The sequence below is a fragment of the Mytilus galloprovincialis genome, chromosome 9, assembly GCF_965363235.1.
Source record: "Mytilus galloprovincialis chromosome 9, xbMytGall1.hap1.1, whole genome shotgun sequence".
Taxonomy (NCBI): Eukaryota; Metazoa; Mollusca; class Bivalvia; order Mytilida; family Mytilidae; genus Mytilus; species Mytilus galloprovincialis.
The window spans coordinates 49,352,781-49,372,789 of NC_134846.1; the positions used below are offsets into that span (position 1 = coordinate 49,352,781).

Here is a 20,009-nt window from a genome sequence, read left to right on the forward strand (position 1 = left end):
AAATATTTGAGAATTTGTTCTGCTTGAAACTTGTATTTGGTTGCCTTGGAATTATGAGTAAATTATAAGATTAAATGCCAAAGGTAAAGTCTACATTGACCAGTTTGGATTTAAAGTTGCCAATTCATAACAATTTAAACTTACACATGGTAGGACTGATGATTGGTGTTGCAGTATAATCTGGCCAACATTCACATATGTTTGTACCAGAAGTACAATTAGCGTGGGGAACACATTGATTTACAGCACAACTTTCACTTGGTTTCTTTCCTGTAAATTGAAAAATGAACAAAACATATTGAATATATATAGATTCTTACATTGATACGAGTGGATTATCGGATTTGTCCAATCGAGATAGTTAAATTATCAATTTTAAAGTCCCAGCCTCGGCGAGGACTTTAAAATTTATAATTCAACTATCGAGATTGGATAAATCCGATAATCCACGAGTAACTATGTAAGAATCTATTTCTCACATGATTAAAAACAAACTTTTCCTCTTTGGTTAAACGAAAATCCCATTCGAGTTCCTTTCACATTCCACGAAGTTTTCAATTTCATTAACACCTGTTAGCATATTTTGATTCATCTATTTAGCTAAAGACGTTATGACCCTTAAAATCATCCATTGATACTTTGAGATCACCGGCAACCACACGTTGATTAGATTTTTTTATACAATGGGTTCAGAAAGGGATGAACTTCCATAGAATTAGAGAAACGTCAATAGTAAAGTAATCTGATACAAAGACAAATGCATTTCAAAATCTTACAATATACAGGTTTCTGTAAACTAGGTCAAGCTGTCAATTCTGCGAATCGGATAGAAAACAAGTTAACAATGACTTTATCAAAGATATGTAGTATTCTCTCCAAATAAAGAAGAAAAATCAATAACACTAAAATGAACTTAAATAAACCGTCGACTAGGTTATTAATTTTGGAAAAGGCACAAACATAAATGACAAAACTCATTATGTTTATCTGGAGTAGAGACGATATATTGGTCGTATATTTTTAGAACACTGGGTATAATACATTTGGGAATAATACGTGTTATCCTCAAACGGTAGGCAAGAGAGCATTACGGGGTACACTTATCTGTCCAGTCTGTCTGTCGCCTACGTCCGTCGCGTATTTCCGTCGCGTATGTCCCCAATTTTTACCTTAATGCCTTAATTAAATATTATAAAACTTGTACACAATGTTTACTTTTACAAAACACAGATGAAGTTCGGCATTGGGTGGTGTCACTTTTATCGTTCATAAGTTATCCCCCTTTATAAATATATAAAATGCTGAATTTGGTTGGCCGCTAATAAATGTTATGAAACTTATACACAATGCTTATTACCACAAAATTTAGATCAAGTTTTAAATTTGGTGGCGTCAATTTTGCCGTTTTTTAATTATACCCCTTTATAAATAAAAAAAATGTTAAATCTGTCGTTTCCGTTCACTCACTTTCGTTTCCGTCATTGTTATGAACTTATACACAACGCTTATTAACACAAAATCAGTCATGTTCGAATGTGGGGGGACGTCACTCTTAACGTTCTTGAGTTAAGTCCCTAGATTACGCTATATGCAAGCAAGGGTATCACCTGTGTCATATGGACACAATCTCCGTTTATATATTTATTGCCTTCCGAGCGTTGTTTTGGCTTTCCCTCAACAAGGAACTCTGAAATCGAAAATATCGAAAGCCATGGTCATGATTGTAGAATGGCTTTCTAAAAACACGAAGATTTGCATAAAGAAAAATGGACTGAAAGAATAACGAAACATCAAAGGAAAGGTATTTAACAAGAATGAAATAGCAATTAAACATGTTAAGCCCTAGCCTGTAAATCAATCATGTGTATGTTCCCAGTTATTAAATGTATGTTAATAAGTATTTATAATGACTAAAACAGACAATATACAAATATCTCTGTTCATACATATTTCATTTCGTTTACATTGATTACACGGTACTACCATATAAAATTTTCTCAAATAAGAAATCTCAATTAGGGATGCAGCGTCAACAAAGACATTTTTTTCGATAAATGTGACATTAGAGTTCATAAGCGTTTTGAACTTGTTGGTTTTCAAAAATTGTTTCAATAAACCAGATGACATATTTTGCATGTTTTGGTAGTTAAGAAACAAAAAGTGTTGATAAATCTTCTTAAATTGACAAACAAAATCAGTTCCCAAAAAATATATACTTATTTCTAATCTTACTCGGTGTGCAAACTCCTGACGAATCAAAGTGAGTGGTTTTACACAGACATTTCTTAGCTCCTGCACCATCATCCTTGCATTCCGTATCGGCTACACATTGATCAGGGGCAGTCTCTGCGACGACGCAGATTGCTTTATATGCAATTCCTGTAATTTGTAAATACTATTAAAACAAGTCGTGAGTGTGTACAGTTGTGTCGAGGAAAACAATATTCTAACAAAATAGTTAAATAATTAAAACCTGTATTTTATGGGGGGACAAAGAAAACAAACATTGACATATAAACGCATAGAACATTCGATTATCTGTATGTCGTGTTAGGTGTCTAATATCAAAATGGTATACCAAGGCCACACCAATTTGATTTATAGTTCTTTGGATTTTCCCACTCCTGTTTTTTCGAAATCAAGTTTTCAACAACAAAAAAACTACCGCTTCCGTATTTTTTTGGTCCGCATGCCGCCCCGAAATTAGTCTTGCCTTGCATTTTTTTTTCTCACTGACGCTTTTTTTTCCCCTGTAATCAAAGCTGGGTTCAAACGCACGTGTGATCAATCAATAAAAAGTGAAAGGAAATATAAAAATGAAAATGTCAAGCCATCACTTGTTGTGGTTTCGGCTCAATGCCGAGGACAGACAATCCTTGAACAAACGGCTATCCGTTGTTCGTCATCATTTACATATCTTTTATGAAGCCAAAAGGGTAAAGTCTGTCAATATTTCGATATCAAACACATACAAATTCGTCGACAGCCGTCGGCATCACCTCTCATAGTCCGAGATTACTCTGACGTCCAATGGCTGTTTTGCCAGAAAAGCTGGGGCTGGGGCTTGTCTGGCAACAGCCGTTTGACGTCAGAGTTATTTCGGACTACACCTATCAATGTTAGCACTGACATGGATATTTCTGTGTTGGAATAGTTAAACTGTAAATTTGTGAATTTTGAAATAGATAAAACACCCTCCGATCCAAACAATAATTTAAATATATTACACACAGGTCCCCCTTAAAAATGTTTTAATGAAAAAAACAATAGAACTTCCTAAAAAACTTAAAACAAAATCGTGTGAACAGCATGAACAGGGCAAGGAGATATTGATAGGCCCAGAGAAACTGTTGTGTGAGCTCATTGACATGGCTAGTACTATAGAGTGTGGGTGGCCTTCAGAAACTTTAGAATCATGGACATGTACAATTGTGCAGAATAAACTTTAAAAAGCTTTGAAGTTTGTGGTATATAGACCACATCATTATAAAAGACTGCAATTTACTATGAAATATGTCAAAATCCTACTACCAAAATAAAATCTATCTGATATTAAAAATTTATTCATTCCCAGAGTGCATCTTAAAATTCACAGTAGTAGCTAGTTTTGATGAGAACACATATCCTTCTGTTTGTCTTTTTGTTTCCAAGCACAGCTCTTTATATAACAATAAGGAGATGTGGTTAATTGCCAAAAAGTAAGACAACTATCCACCAAATTTCAAAAGAAGTAGATTTAAGCAATTATGGGCAACCAAAAATTCTTCAACCATAAGAAAATCACATGTTTTGTTTAGGGCCTTTCCAGAATTAATTGTATGGGGGAGGAAGGCACCTGTATTAAAATTTGATGGGTGGTATTTAAGAATGATTACTTGAACATTTAAATGAAATATCCAATTTAAAATGTATGCATGGTGGGTTCAAATAAAAAGTGCCTTCCTTCCCTCCCCTCCCCCCTTACATTTATTTTTGGAACAGCCCTTGGTGGAATTTAACCTTAAACATTGTCAAAAAAAAAAGGCTATTCATCAAAAAGTTACAAACTGAAAGTATCAATTTAATAATGGTCATGTGTTTTGCATGCTCTTTAAATTTGTGAAGGTCATTGGTATTGCCATTTCTAAGTCAGATTTAAGAGATTTTTTTCAAATATTTGCTTCTGCAAGTTGAAAGAGTCTACAGTCATGACAGTTGTTTGCTTAGAGTCAGAATAATGTATTCAAATGGGATAACAGGCCTTATGCATCAAAACATCAGTGTTTTTCCTTCTTATTCTATTTGATAAAACTGGCATGCAACAATTTAAAAAAAAGATATCACTCGCTCCTCTTGCAGACCACCCGCCTGTCAAAAACTCATTTTCAAGAATTTTATAAAAACAAAAAAATTTCGCTCGCTCGCCCCATATTTTTTACAGCAAAAGTCCGAAGAACTATTTATCAAATTGGTGTGGCCCAAAGAAACATAAACCAAATGACTTTTAGTAATAGGTGGCCTATTGGAAAGTTCCCACGAAGAGGATTAAGTACAATGTAAGTAAGAAATGTCTGCTTACAGTTACACATACAGGGCTTTCTTAAAATCATTTTAAATCAATGTGATCGATAGACGTCACTCAACTTTTAGCTTAAAAATCATGTTCATTTATTTTCAACACGGACCAGAAATATGAAACTTGGAGTTTAGAGGCGATGCGATTTCCTTTAATTTCAGAAGCGAATTTAGGGGACGACGACCCGGGTCAGTCACCCCTTAAAAGGTTACAATTATGGTCAATGCAGACTGTTTGTCACATGTCTGGTCCACACAAAACGTTGTCTAGTTTGGTGCTCCGGTTACCCCCCCCCCTTTAAAATTTATCCTAGATCTGCATTTGCATATGTTCACTTTTTTGCTCTTTGTTCTATGAATATCTGTCTTTATATTGACAATGAAAACACATCTTTTCAAATTGTATATGATGGTCCTACAAAAATGTCGAAAATGCGTACATTTCATTTGTTTTCTAGCTTTTCTCGTGCGATAGCGGTATCTTTTATGGGTTGCGTCTTAATATGAATTGAAACGCTTGATAGTGACTGAACAGGTAAAACAAATACTTCTAAAGAAATTGAAAAATAATACTATACTTGGAACAGCACCAGGCTATGTATTGGTATAAACTTAGATTGGAACAACATGGACAATATGTAAGTTGTAACGGGTTTATCGGGTTTTTCATACATTTTAAATTCTATACGCACTTTCACAACAATAGTTCAAAAAGGATAAACTAACTTTGTGAAAGTTTCAAACAATGACAAGTGCTTCATTCGCCAAAAAACTCTGCGTTTCTGCAGAAAAATCCACGCGCAATTTTTTGAATCAAAAGGGAAAGTAGATCCTTATGCGTTGCATTCGCGCGTGTCATTTGCGTACTGACCCAATAATTTCTATATCACGGTCAGTCCACTTATACTGACATTATCAACGAGTACACATCAAATGAAAAATGTACAAACTACCGATAAAAGTTATTATTAGGCCATCAATAATCTTCTTGTTTACATTAACAAAATGTATAGACCTTGTGTATGCTTTTGTTACTAGTAAGCCTTAAACAACATTTCATTTATTATTGGGGTAGTTTAAAAGGACGTTTCAAGCATTCAAGCTTTTATTTGATAAGATAATTTGTAAATCGCATTACTGTTTTTCGAAGTAGAAAATGTATAGTTTTTACTATTGATACTTAAGGTGGTAGCATACTTTGTTTTTAATAGATTTTCATTTACAAATATTTTCAGTCTTTCAGTTCCTTTAATTCAAAGTTTATACATTATGTTTTACTTAATATTGTCGTTTGGTAAATTATAATTAGGCAATGAATTTTCATTATTTTTTTCTGTTTTTAATCAATGATAATAATGTACTTTTGTGCCAAATATATATAGGGTCTCAAACTCAAGTCGGCAAGTAAATCAGTGTTGATGAGAATTAGGTAATTAACATTAATATTCATGAAATTACATCTATCTAACAGGTAAACATTCTTAGGATATTTCTTCACCTTTAAAAATAAAAAAATAAAAACATCCATTAAACATGACAACGGGCTTTTCTAACCAAATTATGTGTATTTCATTTAAATTTCATTATTATTCTATCACTATGAATAGAAGGGGGTGTTATTAATACGTCGAGAAGCTTGTCATCCAAGCAAAAACAAATATACTGTAAATTAGATTAGGTTTGCCAAGGAGGATCATTTATAAAATCAACAAATGAATTGTATTACTTTCCTGTCTTTTCTCTTCATTTTTTATGAAAATGAAGAGACAGAATTTTACTCTTTTAATCTTACTTTTGGAAAATACATGTAATCAAAGGAGGAAATCATATTCTGATTTCCAATATTGATTGTAATACCGTATCGATAAGACCAGACCAGTATTAGATCAGGAAAAAAGGTTCAAATAATAAACAGAAACAAAACATTTTGTAAGAAGTAACGCGGGTACATTACTCAAACGTCTAAAGTTTTTGGCTTACAACTGTGAGGAAATCATCATTGATACGTCGGCTATGGTTTCAGGAATATTTCTATCAAAGATTGGCACTTTTGGCTGTTGAAGCATTTTATCTTCATCCTCATATTTTACGTTAACATACTCCTACAGTACATTCTGGTAAACATCCTCATATTTTGATGATATTTTTTGTCAGGAAAAATGGTAATGTGTTCAAGGAAAAAAAACAGGGTACTACCAAACCCAGAAAAGAATAATTTTGTATAGTTAATTATTTATAGTGAACGAAAATACGTAAATGTTATGTGATTCATTGTCACATTTGTATATGGTATGTTCTTTCAAATTGTTACCATTTGACAGGGATGTAGCATAACGATCCATCTTAAGTTTGTCCCTATTGTGATGATTGAGTTTTAAATGTCAATATACATGTACCATTACTTTTTTCGTCAATGGAAGATACAATGTAGCAGCTTTAGTCTCAAACTCAATTTCGTTGTTGTCAGGGCATCGGATTTGGGTTTGATATATACCATTTTGCCATTTGATAAGGGACTTTCCGTTTTGAATATTCCTCTGAATTAAGTATTTCAGGGATTTTACTTTTTGTACAATGTAAATTATTTTACGGGCAATAAAAGTCAAATGAAATGAGTTTTTTTTTTAAATTTAAATGTTGTTGACATTATGGAACCAATGAAATTGATTATGAAAATGGGTAATATATCAAAGAGACAACAAGCCGACCAAAGAACAGATGACGGCCGTAGTCCTCCAATGAGTTTTCAACGCAGAGTGAAAATCCCGTTACCAGCCCTTGAAAAAAAAGGTGTACTAGTTCAATGAAAATGGATGTTATACTAAACTCCAAAACATACAAATTAACTAAAATTAGAAAACATACTAGACTAGCAAAGGTCAGAGGCTCCTGACTTGTGATGAGTGCAATAATATACTGAACTAATTAAAATGGGAATGGAAATGGGGAATGTGCCAAAGAAACAACAACCCGACCATAGAAAAAAAACAGCAGAAGGTCACCAACAGGTCTTCAATGTAGCGAGAAATTCCAACACCCGGAGGTGGGTGTATTAAGTATTGATTGCACGTTTTTTTATGTTCTTTGCACATCTATAACGTATTATCGACACGTAATATTACACTCAATGGTTCTTGATTGAAAGCTTATTAGCTTTCGAGTTTGTTGTCCACGTTTACCGGACCACCAATAATGCCAGAGCACGTCGAAATCGTGACAGATAAGGGAATTGAAAAAGCCATGACATTTGTTTTTATAATTTCTGTGTGCTCCAATTTGTTACATAACAGAACAGGTACATGTATAAAAGGAAAGTATTTACGAATAAGTGTCTGGCCATGGGAAGTCATTAATCCAATATCGGTTCATTTTTGAAGATTTTGATTATATTTTGGATTTTCTTATAAAAGATATTCACATTCACTTCTTTTAGTGTAAAACATTGCCATTTTAGTACATACACCATGTGCAACTGTTTTTTTTTTATTAATTTGAAGTTTCATATAACTTTATAGCTTTAACGTTTTCAAATGTACATTTATTATATATACTATCGTTTGAGGGTTCGTTGAGTTTTAATATTGGTAACTTTTGATTGCATGTATCGATATTGACACTATCGATAGTTAAAGGGGGAAAACAGACGACAAAATACACAATTTGACAAACGACTCTTACTTGTGGCACATTCAGCAGGAGTGGTTTTTCGGAAAGTAGTGGGACTACACTTACAGGTGGTGTCACATATTATATGAGTAGCTTTTTTACAATTTCCTACTTCGGAACCTGTACACTGGTCACCGTAATCTTTATCTGAAAAGAAATAAAATGGTGTTTTAGTTATACGTCATAATAACTCGTGGTTTGGAATAGAAGATTTTGCAAGTAGTTACCAACATTGGCGTTTAACCATCATAACATTGTATTATGTCTGTGTTTGTTATTTCAATTTGATGTAAAAACAAATCTATAAAAATGTGTCAAATATATGTAATCACCCAATTCAATCTATTAAACATCGATGACTCTAAATATCAATTTCGAACTTAAAAATTGAGCATATTGATCATTTGTACTTCAATATTACCTCGTAATAGATACAAGTGCTGAAAGTACGATATGATAAATCCAAGTGTATATAGGGTGAATTACATAGATGCAAGTGCTTAAGTAATAATTTGATACAGCATATTTGGCTGTTAAGTCTTAAAATTGCATTGTAGTTTGAATATTCCGGTTTACCGAAATTAGCGTGATAATGATGAGGCATTTTGATTCAAACAGACGAAACACAAAACATGTGCATACTATGGTATCCAATGTCTGGCAATGAGATGCCTTTCCACCAGAGGTAGTTATTGTAGGTCATCATACGCTTATAAACATTTAGCAATACCCATATTTCATAACAAACTTTAACAGTCCAAGATATAACAAACATTTAAACAATCAATGCGACAAAACTAGCGACCTGATTTATAAACAAACCAATGACCATTTAAAACAAATCCGGTATACAGCAAAAAACGAAATAAAACTGGCTTCTAACTTTGAACATATACATACAGAATGTGGCGGATAAAACTTATTCTCTATTGTGACATAATAATTAAAATGTGATTCGCATGACGAACGATGCATACATGTATAATGCAGATGGCGATACAGGTCAAGATTCGCGAAAAACGACGGGGTAAAGATAGGAACAAGAACAGAAAAAATGACAATGCAGTCTACAAACTTCATTTTGGAGACTGCATTAGACACGTAGCTTACGATCGCGCGAAAAGAGATTTTTTTAAAGATCGAATCGAAAGTATGAAGCCCAGTTGGTCGTGTGGTCTAGCGGGACGGCTAAAGTGCAGGCGATTTGGTGTCACGATATCTCAGTAGCATGGGTTCGAATCCCGGCGAGGGAAAACTAAAAATTTGCGAAAGCAAATTTACAGATCTGGGTTGATGTTTAGACGAGTAGAATATACATAATGTACACAGCCATGTATCACCATCATTGCTGGTGATCCGATGGATAAATCTGTTGTAGAGTTGTCACTGACTCAGACGTACTTATATATATATACCGTATATGGTGTACAAAAAAATAGTAGTATACCGTATATGGTGTACAAAAAAAATAGCATCTCGTGTTGTGATTTACAAAAAAAAAAAATAAAAAATCAATTTAACATAACATCTATATGATACTTGTTTATGTATTCAATTGCGTGTATGTCTTACAAATAAACAATACAAAGTTAAATCATATAATTATGTAAATATCGTTGTGTTTGAGTGAAATATCTACTACCTAGTTTTACTCTACAACTTCAAAAAAAAATTCAGAGAAATGAAAAGTATTCATCTCGGTACTTTTTAATAGACAATTATATTCTTAGATAATTTCGAAAACACTTTACCAACTTTAACATAGTCTTTACATGTTGTTATGATATTGTAATTATGTTATATAAATGATATTGTAATTCTTGTATTTATTTATGTTGGCCTGATTTGTATTGTGTGGCCTGATAGTTGTTTACAGAATAATTTTAGAATTGTGCAGTTTAGAAATCTCTGGAACAATTACAGAATGATTGGAACTTTCCAGAATGATCCTAATAAAAGATGCATTATATAAACTTCTACATTTTACTAGAAACTTCTGTTGTAACTTTCCAGGATGTTCCATTATGGACTGTTCTAGAATCTTCCATGACAAATATATATATATACAGACACTAAAGTTAAACTCACTCTAGTACTTACTCTTGGATTTAGACTTAGACATCGATTCGATAGACATTAATATTCATAGCATTTGGATTGACACTTTTATTCTACAAACAACATCATTTTGGATTGTGACCGTAATATTCAGATTGGATTCCGAAAGATATCCGGATACAGATAAAGATAAAAGATTGGACTCATATTTTGACAGTTAAGTTGACAGTAATATTTGTGAAATACTTCTTGTAAACATTTGTATAATAAATCTTGTTAATTTTTTATAATTGATTTGTGTCTTATGTTGGCTACAATTCAAAGGCGATTTCTGGCCGTAACAATGTATAAAACAATTAGTAACTGTAATTATCTATTAAAACAAAATTGCAATCATAAAAATGCGGCTTATACAAACATAAAAGTTCAAAGAGTATTTGACACGTATCTAATCTGGGTCTGTTTACTAGTTCAAAGATTATTTCGTTCCATAAAACAATTTACTTATTTACACCTCTTCGAAAAGATATGTGCAACATATTTGTTGTTTTTTGTTAAATTTGTTTTCACAAAAATAAGCCGTTTGTTTTCTCCTTTGAATTGTTTTACATTTGTCATGTCGAGGCCTTTTATAGCGGACTATGAGGTGTGGGCTTCCCTCATTGTTGAAGGCCGTTCGGTGACCTAAACGTCCTTATTTTTGTGTCAGTTAGTCTCTTGTGAAGAATTGTCTCATTGCAATCATACCACATCTTTTTTACTTTAAAAACGATAGGAATTGGTTAGATATAGGAAGGTGTGGTATGAGTACCAATCCAAGTCAAAATATATAAAAGTAGACCATATTAAGTCAAGGTACGGTCTTTAACACGGAACCTTGTCACACATGTACACCGAAAAGCAACTATAAAGGTCCCAAAAAGTTACTAGAGTAAAACTATTAATACGGGAAAACACAACGTCAAATCTGTATAAAAAACGAGCAAACGAGAAACACTTATGAACAACATAAAGAAACGACAACTACTGAACATCAATTTTCTGACTTAGTACAGATGAAAATAATTGCAGTCTTTTACAATTAACATGCAAGTGTTAAGTTAAATTAACAAATGTTTCTTTTTCTAATCTTACTGAGTACGCATGCGCCTCCGGTCTCATGGTGAGTGGTTTCACACAAACATTTATCAGTTCCTGAATCATCTCTACATTCCGAGTTTGCTATACTACATTGATCTGGTGTAGTCTCTGTGGCGCTGCAAGTTGCCTTTAATGTAACTTCTGTATTTTGTAATATTAATATCATTAAAAACAAATTATTATTCTATACAATTTTACTAGGACAAACACCTCATCACCATCAAATGATCTATGTGTCATGTACTCTTGTGTATTTTCAGAAGGTTATAACATTACAATGTATACAAAGTTTATTTTCTAACATTATTTCAAATAAAATTGAGAATGGAAATGGGGAATGTGTCAAAGAGACAACAACCCGACCAAATAAAAAACAACAGCAGAGGGCCACCAACAAGTCTTCAATGTAGCGAGAAACTCCCACACCCGGAGGCGTCCTTCAGCTGGCCCCTAAACAAATATATACTAGTCCAGTGATAATGAACGCCATACTAATTTCAAAATTGTACACAAGAAACTAAAATTAAAATAATACAAGACTAACAAAGGCCAGAGGCTCCTGACTTGGGACAGGCGCAAAAATGCAGCGGGGTTAAACATGTTTGTGAGATCTCAACCCTCACCCTATACATTTTTTAAATTTTCTAACCGTTATTTAAATTATGTGCTGTCGTAAAGTCCGGGGAGGTGATATTTGTTATTCGACGGTTTACATGATGTATGTATTATATACTGTTTATTTTTGTGTTTTTTATTTCGTTGTTGAGTGTTCTTGTGTATTTCTGAACCGTAATCCTGTCACGTAGTGTTGTCATGTTAGTGATATTTTTATAATTGCCATATAAGCCGCCGGTTTGGTTTGTCTTGAAACCGGTTTCGTTTCTTAACATGTCCTGTACTAAGTCAGGAATATGCCAGTTGAAATCTGAATTCCGTTTTATGTATGTTGGTGTTTACCTATGTTGAAGTTAAGTGTTGAGCTTGTTGCACTGTTTTTATCTCTCGGAGTTGGCGTGTTTCCCTCGGTTTAAATTTGTTACCCGGATTTGTTCTGGATTAATCCAATTATGACTATTAAACAGCGTTATAATACTGATGTCTTTTATCATTGAATCATTTTCTATAATGATTGATCTTAAAAGATCGAACAACGTGTTATTTTGATGCAGAAGGCAATGTGTTTCAAGTTTAGCTGACCGTTAAAAGACGTACAATGAGTGACCTATACATAACTTGCATTGTGCAAGTAGGATTTAAGAATAAAGGGAAACAGTAAGAGAAACCTGTCAACAAGACAACTAGCCAACGAAATAAATTAACAAAACTGTCTTACGTGCGGCACATTCTGTAGCAGCAGTTTTTCGGAAAAAATTGTCACTACATATACATTTTTTAGTACCACTATCACATATGGCAGCATTTTTTTCTGCACAATCTCCATTAGCTGTACAAGTCTCATTGAAATTTGCTCCTGAAAAAAATATCATGTTTTTTTTTAATGTTTATACATCATTATAAATTGTAGTTTTGAATGTCAGATTTTGCATATAACAACCATCATGGGCGTGTTAACTATTATTATCGTGTGTAACGCATTGAAAATGGGATTGAAATCATGCACGATAACAATTGTTTCGCTTCAAGCAAAATAAGGTAGTTAAAATTGTCAAGCACGTAATTATCATCGCTTCGCTCTCACACCATATGGAATGTACTGACCCCGTATATATCATATTAGGTCACTAACATACTATGTAACTGACAGTGGAGGTAAACCATCTTGTCACCTTTTCTAACTTTGTTAGTACTTCAGACGATTTTAATTATTCTCTCTCTCTCATTGATGTTATTTTGTATACTTTACCGGTACTTCCCCTAAAATCGATGTGAAATCGTTTTATTTATTCCATTTCATGTGCGGTAAGTCTTTCAAATAACCAATAAATATTATATTACCATGTTTACAAAGTTTAGCAACAAAACGAAGACTAATATATATCGATACATAAGTCTTGTGAAATATATCCAACCTTTTTTGTAACTATAACCTTTAACACAATTTCATGAACTTAGCAATTTTTGATAAACATAATGTTTTGAAGAAATTCGGACACACAACAATACGTTGCACACTGACTTGTGGATTTGTTCTGTATGAATGATCAATACATACCTTTAACACCTACTGCAATATAAATGACACAAACAATCCAGATGCCAACAAACCGATTTAACAGGTCCTGTAAAAAGAAATTATAAGTATCGTAAGTTTTTTTGAGTGATTTATAAAAAAAAATGTGTTATGATTGCCAATGAGACAACTCTCCAGAAGAGACCAAATGACAAAGAAATTAACAACTATAGGTCAACGTACGGCCTGCAACAACGTCAAAAATCCATACCGCGTATTCAGCTATAAAAGGCCCCAAAATGACATATGTAAAACAAATCTAACGAGAAAACTAACAGCCTAATTTATATTAAAAAAAATAAATAAACTAATTTGTTACCCATCAACAAACGACAACCACTGAATTACAGGCTCATGACTTGTCATAGGCACATGAATACAGAATGTGAAGAGGTTAAACATATTCGTTTCAGTCGATGCTATGTATTTGGAAAATACGTTATACGTGTATTCGAATTCGATAAGATTAACCTGAATATGTAGTCTGTTCAGGCTGTGCAGAAAAAACGAATACAGACTTATATTATTACGCTCAGATATAAATTATATATGTAGAGATAAAGATAAAGTAAAACTCTTTAACAAACAAATTATATACATAAATTTTGCAAGAAAAAGGATCATTCTACCTTCCCAATTTGGGACCATATATCTCCCAGATGATACGGTATTCCAGAACTTGCATTTTCTATCATAAATGCCTTCCTAAATTATACCGACCCCATCACGGATATTTAACCGTTATGGAATATCTGTACTACAGATGAAGACGAAAACATCCCACTTGTACCATCTCGTCCCCTTTCCCCTAATGTAAATTAGACTTACGACCTAATGTATACTAACACGAGCAACACCATGGACGCCTCATGCGATGCAGGCTCAGTTCACTCTTTCGGATTAGCTGAGATCAGTTTTTAAAGGTTGATGATTACTTATATGAGTTAAAACTACTGAAGATATGCATGCGTGCATCAGATGAAGATCAAGACACAAACCTTTTACGGGAATATGTCGTTTTTTATATAAAGCTGGATTGTCGATATATCTTACAACAAAGCAGAAGGTTCGATTTGATGGCCTTTTTAAAAGTCTTTTGATTTCGAAAGTAAAATGTCTAGATTTGCTATTATAAATGATTTTTTCACGTCAAGTATATATATGACCGTTTATGTCTTATAATTAAATAGACATAAGAATATATGGTATGAGTGCCAATTAGACAACTCGCAATCCAAGTCACGATTTATAAAAGTAAACCATTATAGGTTAAAGTACGGTCTTCAATTTGGATCTTTGGCTCACACCTAACAACAAGCTACAAAGTCCCTACACATTACTAGTGTAATAACATTCAAACGGGGAAACCAACGGTCAAATCTATATAAAAAAAAACGGGATAAAATAAACACTTATGAACCACATTAACAAACGACAGCTACTGGACATCAGATTCCTGACTAAGGACAGGTGCAAACATTTGCAGCGGGTTTAAATGTTTTTATAGTACCATACATTCACCCTTATCTGAAACAATGGTGTAACATCACAATATAGTAAGATACACTATAAAATACCAATTGAAATGGCTGAACTCAACCAACAGACATATTACACAAGTGAAAATACACTAAGCGAATAAACGTGATCTATGATATAAGATGTTGGACGGGTATTTCTTCATATCTAAATACGAACACATACTTTTCGACAACAGAGTTCTCACATCTCACTATGCAGTATATTACGAACTTCTGCATATGAAGAAAATGAGTAATAGAAATAAGAAGATGTTGCATGAGTGACTATTAGACAACTCTCCATTCAAATCATGTAAAAGTATACAACTATAGGTCAAGGTACGGCCTTCAACGTGCAACCTTAGCTCACACCGAATAGCAAGCGTTAAGGGATCACCAAATGACTAGTGTTAAACAACTCAAATTACAAAACCAACGGTCTATCTTTGTAAAAATGAGAAACGAGAAACCCTTCTCCACCGCATCAATAAACAACAATCATTGAACAATAGGTTCCTTATTGAGAACATTTGTTTACAAATGCAATGGAGTTAAACTATTTTTCAAGCGCTTGCCTTTACCCTTAAAAGAAACAGTAGTGTAACACTACAACATAAAAAGACACAATATAAAATACCAGTTGAAATGGAGTTACTCAATGAAAATGAATATAAAACAACAGGTCAACATACAATGATCGAATAAATTTTATCTATGACATTATTTGAATACAATATGATAAAAGAAAAGATGTAAAACAGTGTCAGAAAGACAACTTTATTCTGTGACAGGACAATATTTTCTTCTTTAATATTTTTTTGTACACAAAACAAGACTTTTATTTTCTGATGTAGTCAGCGCGACTGAAAATTAATCAAACATTTGTCGTAATTCAATTGGATAAATTCATGGGTCAACCGAGACAAATGGTTTCTCATGAAAAAAATTCCTCGCAAAATTTTTGGTCGACTTTCAATCATGACGTCACATTTACTTCTTTTCATGATTTTGATATTGTGACGTAAAATGCGACCATGGCTTATGACGCCATCAAGAACTTAACTTTCAAAATGATTTTGCGATGACTATTTGCTCGCTTGGTCTTGGATCACCAATCAATGAATAGATTATCATCACAAAATTACTGATGGATTGAACAGCAGAATTTCTTGATAACCTAGGATATAAACACATGCTACATGTAAAGTGTTCAACGGCACTTGTATTGGTCGAAGTTCGTTTTAATATTTTATGGAAGGTGTTCATATTCTTAAAGGTTGTACTTTTTTCCATTGTAAAAATGACACACGGCGAAGTTTTAGATACATTTACCTTAGTTAGATGTCTTCATGATCAATAATAATTATCAATGGTACCAGGATTATAATTTAATACGCCAGACGCGCGTTTCGTCAACATAAGACTCATCAGTGACGATCAGATAAAAATAGTTATAAAGCCAAAAAAGTACAAAGTTAAAGATCATTGAGGACCAAAAATTCCAAAAGGTTGTGCCAAATACGACTAATGTAATCTATTCCTGGGAAAGGAAAATCCTTAGTTTTTCGAAAATTCAAAGTTTTGTAAACAGGAAATTTATAAAAATGACCATAAAATTGATGGGTTGGTGATACCCTCGGGGACGAAACATTCACCAGGAGTGGCTTCCACCCAGTGCTGTAAATAGTTATTGACGGTACAAGAATTATTATAATTCAATACGCTAGACTCGCGTTTCGTCTACATTAAATGATTTCATGTAGGTAATGTGTTAATAAGTTATTGCTATTATCAATTGTATAAAGGTGGGAATACTTCAATATATATTTTTCACCCGTTCGTCAAAGCGTCAGTTTTGTCAAATTTATCTTCATGTCTTTAGGGGAATAGTTGACAATTATACCATAGCTTCTTATTTAAATTTCTATATTTATTCGTATTAAAAAGTTTGATTACTGACTTTCTATGGTTGAAAAAACTTTTGATTTTTTCTAAGATTATTTTATCCGTTTTAAAATATTTTCATATCATGGATTTTGAAAGAAATAACCGAAAATAAATTCAATAAATTAAAAAAAATGTTTAAATCTCTTTTTTCTTTATAGTGACATATTTTATTGAAGCTTTTTGTTCTTGTTTAGTTGCCTTTGTTTTGTTCGTCAAATTCATGTATATACCCGTATATTTACCATTTTCTTTTAATTTTATCTATATATTTCTAAAGTTTATTCATTTTTAAGGTAGATAGGGTGTCTTCCTCCATCTTGGATTTTGAAATACTAGAAAACAAGGTCTAGATCTTTGATGAAATGTGCAAATTTTTATAGTAGTAGGTAATTCATGTGTAAGAATTTTCATTATAATATAGAAAATGCCATGTTTGATCATATTTATGATTGTATTTAAAAAAAAAAGAATTCTTTTGTTGATTCATTTTTTTCCAACTTTGTCAAATAAGGGGAGGCAACTCAAATGCAAGGGCAGATAATTCAGGTAGTGTTACTTTTACAATAGAATGTGTTAGGAATTTACCCATTTTTGCATATAGCAAGAAAACGAGTCCGGTGACCCCATTTTTTCTTTTTCTTATCTGAAAGCATAATATTGGAGCTATCTTCTCATATTTTATCTCAAAATTCTATGGTGTGGTTTGCGTTTTATGGCGGAAAATTGGGTTTTCCATGCATAATCTATACAAAATCTTGACAATTTTGCACAACCTGTAGTGTGAAAATAAGTCCGGTGACCCATTCTTTTTATTAATGTTTTTAAACAAGCAGGATATGAACTACATTTTGGCAAATTATTAAAAGATTCTATGGATTATAATTTAGACACCCCATCTACCATAAATGGTTTTATAATTACCGACAACAATAAAACAATATTTGTTAACATATTGAATAAAACCGCTGATTGTCAGTGTCGAAGCTTGCCTTCTGTTATTAACGAGGCAGTGGGTGGTGGGAAAGGGGACCACATGCCAAAAGAAGCTATCGAGGACTCTACAATTTGAACAAGAAGCTGGTATTAAAAATATTATCTGTTGTTGAATTTATTTCATCATAATAATATTAATATGCCTTAAATAAGTTGAAATATCGATTTATTTTTTTAATTACTGGTACCTTCACCATTTTTATGTTCAAATGAATACATAGATCTTCTTAAAACCATTTACCGCTTTTTCAATTTGAATCTTTTCAGTGAACTTTCTAGTTTTGAAATTCTTTACGAATAAAGGAGATTAAAATGTCAGTTTCAAAATTATCCTGAATGAGTCTGTAAATCCTTTAATAAAACTACTAACAAAATATTTATAATTCAACTCAAAAGAGTCGAGATGACTGCAACATATGCGCATTTCGAAAACTAATTCTTGTTTAATAAAAAAAAGTGAAGGTAACAAAATTTAAAGGAACAAAAACTTTATAAAACCAGGACGTGAATAAACATAAGGGGAACATGTAATGTATCATTTACACGCTTAAAATCGATATAATTTTTTCGAACAAACAAAAATATTTCATATTACTTAATTTATTTTTTCTAATTATTTTAGTATTTATGCAATAGATTTGCACTTACCATAGTTCAGAGACAACCATCAAACACACAATCTGAAATGGTTAAATTATATTTTGTTTTTATATGATAATGTAATCCGAACCGTTTCCATGTGAGAGAAAAATAACACAGGTGACATTGCAAAATCGGTAAGTTTAATGTATATTTCGAAAAAAAAATAGTTTTATTTGAAAATTCAATGAATGCAAGTTATCTGCAAAATTTTGGTGTTTACTTGTATGAGGACACAAGGAATAGTTTTCCGTGCGTTTTTTTTTTATGAATATGATACAAATAATGAAACTAAGATAAAAGCAAAAATGTACACAGTTTTATAATCTAACTGTCAATAACAAAACAGTGTAAATTGTCTTCTCTCAGATTAGGTGCTAGTGATAAAAGACAAGTTATGAATGCAATTCCATATACAAATATTTGCAGATTTCGTAATGTCATATATAAATATTTGTATATTTCACCAAATATAACAAACAAGGATATTTCTTGTTCATATATCATATATATCTAAACCATCTAAATTAATTTATTTGAGGATTTTAGAGTACATGTAGGAGTGAGGTTGTGCAAATGTATATAAATACGTCTGTTAAACTATTGTTTGTTAAGAAAATCTTCGTGCAAAGTCTATAACTGTTTGCAAATTTAGTCCATATAAGAACCCTACAACACAGAACAAATTCATCTTTATTTCGTATTTGAACGTTCTAAAATCAATCAAATATATAAAAAAAAAAGAGGATGTGGTATGATTGCCAATGAGACAACTCTCCATAAGAGACCAAAATGACACAGAAATTAACAACTATAGGTCACTGTAAGGCCTTCAACAATGAGCAAAGCCCATACCGCATAGTCAGCTATAAAAAGACCCCGAAAATGTAAAGAATTCAAACGAGAAAACTAACTGACTTGGACAGGCACATACATACATAAGAACTAACTATAAAAATCAGTTGAAAAAGGCTTAACTGATTAGATAGACAAAAATACAAGTGGCCATGGGCGGGTACTTGTACATCCCAACAACAAAGAGACACAATGAACACATCTGAGAGTATTTGCAGTTAACTGACAGATAGTTCAAAGCCACTTACAGCTAGTTCAAAGCCACATACAACTAAATTATCAATCCGTACACATACATTTTTAATCCTGGTATCTAAGATGAGTTTATCCAACATCAAACAGATGTAGTGTAAAGACGGCATAAACAGTCAGAGAAAAACATGATCTTGTGCAATGCGAAGATACAGGTATCGACAGATTGAAGATCCATGAATGTGTAGATGTAT

The 20,009-nt window shown here is 32.6% G+C and overlaps 1 protein-coding gene across 1 annotated transcript in view; it reads right to left on the reverse strand.

Moving 5' to 3' along the window:
* The window catches only part of LOC143045191 (uncharacterized), a 33,502-nt gene extending 14,668 nt beyond the window's left edge, over positions 1–18,834 (reverse strand). The window contains exons 1-7 of the mRNA XM_076217530.1: positions 18,718–18,834; positions 13,592–13,658; positions 12,752–12,889; positions 11,413–11,559; positions 8,233–8,367; positions 2,233–2,379; positions 145–270 (exon numbers count right to left, since the gene is read on the reverse strand). Coding sequence (XP_076073645.1) covers positions 145–270; positions 2,233–2,379; positions 8,233–8,367; positions 11,413–11,559; positions 12,752–12,889; positions 13,592–13,658; positions 18,718–18,720 — 763 coding nt within the window. The 5' untranslated portion in view covers positions 18,721–18,834. The remainder of the gene's footprint in view (positions 1–144; positions 271–2,232; positions 2,380–8,232; positions 8,368–11,412; positions 11,560–12,751; positions 12,890–13,591; positions 13,659–18,717) is intronic.
* Positions 18,835–20,009: the final 1,175 nt, after the last annotated feature.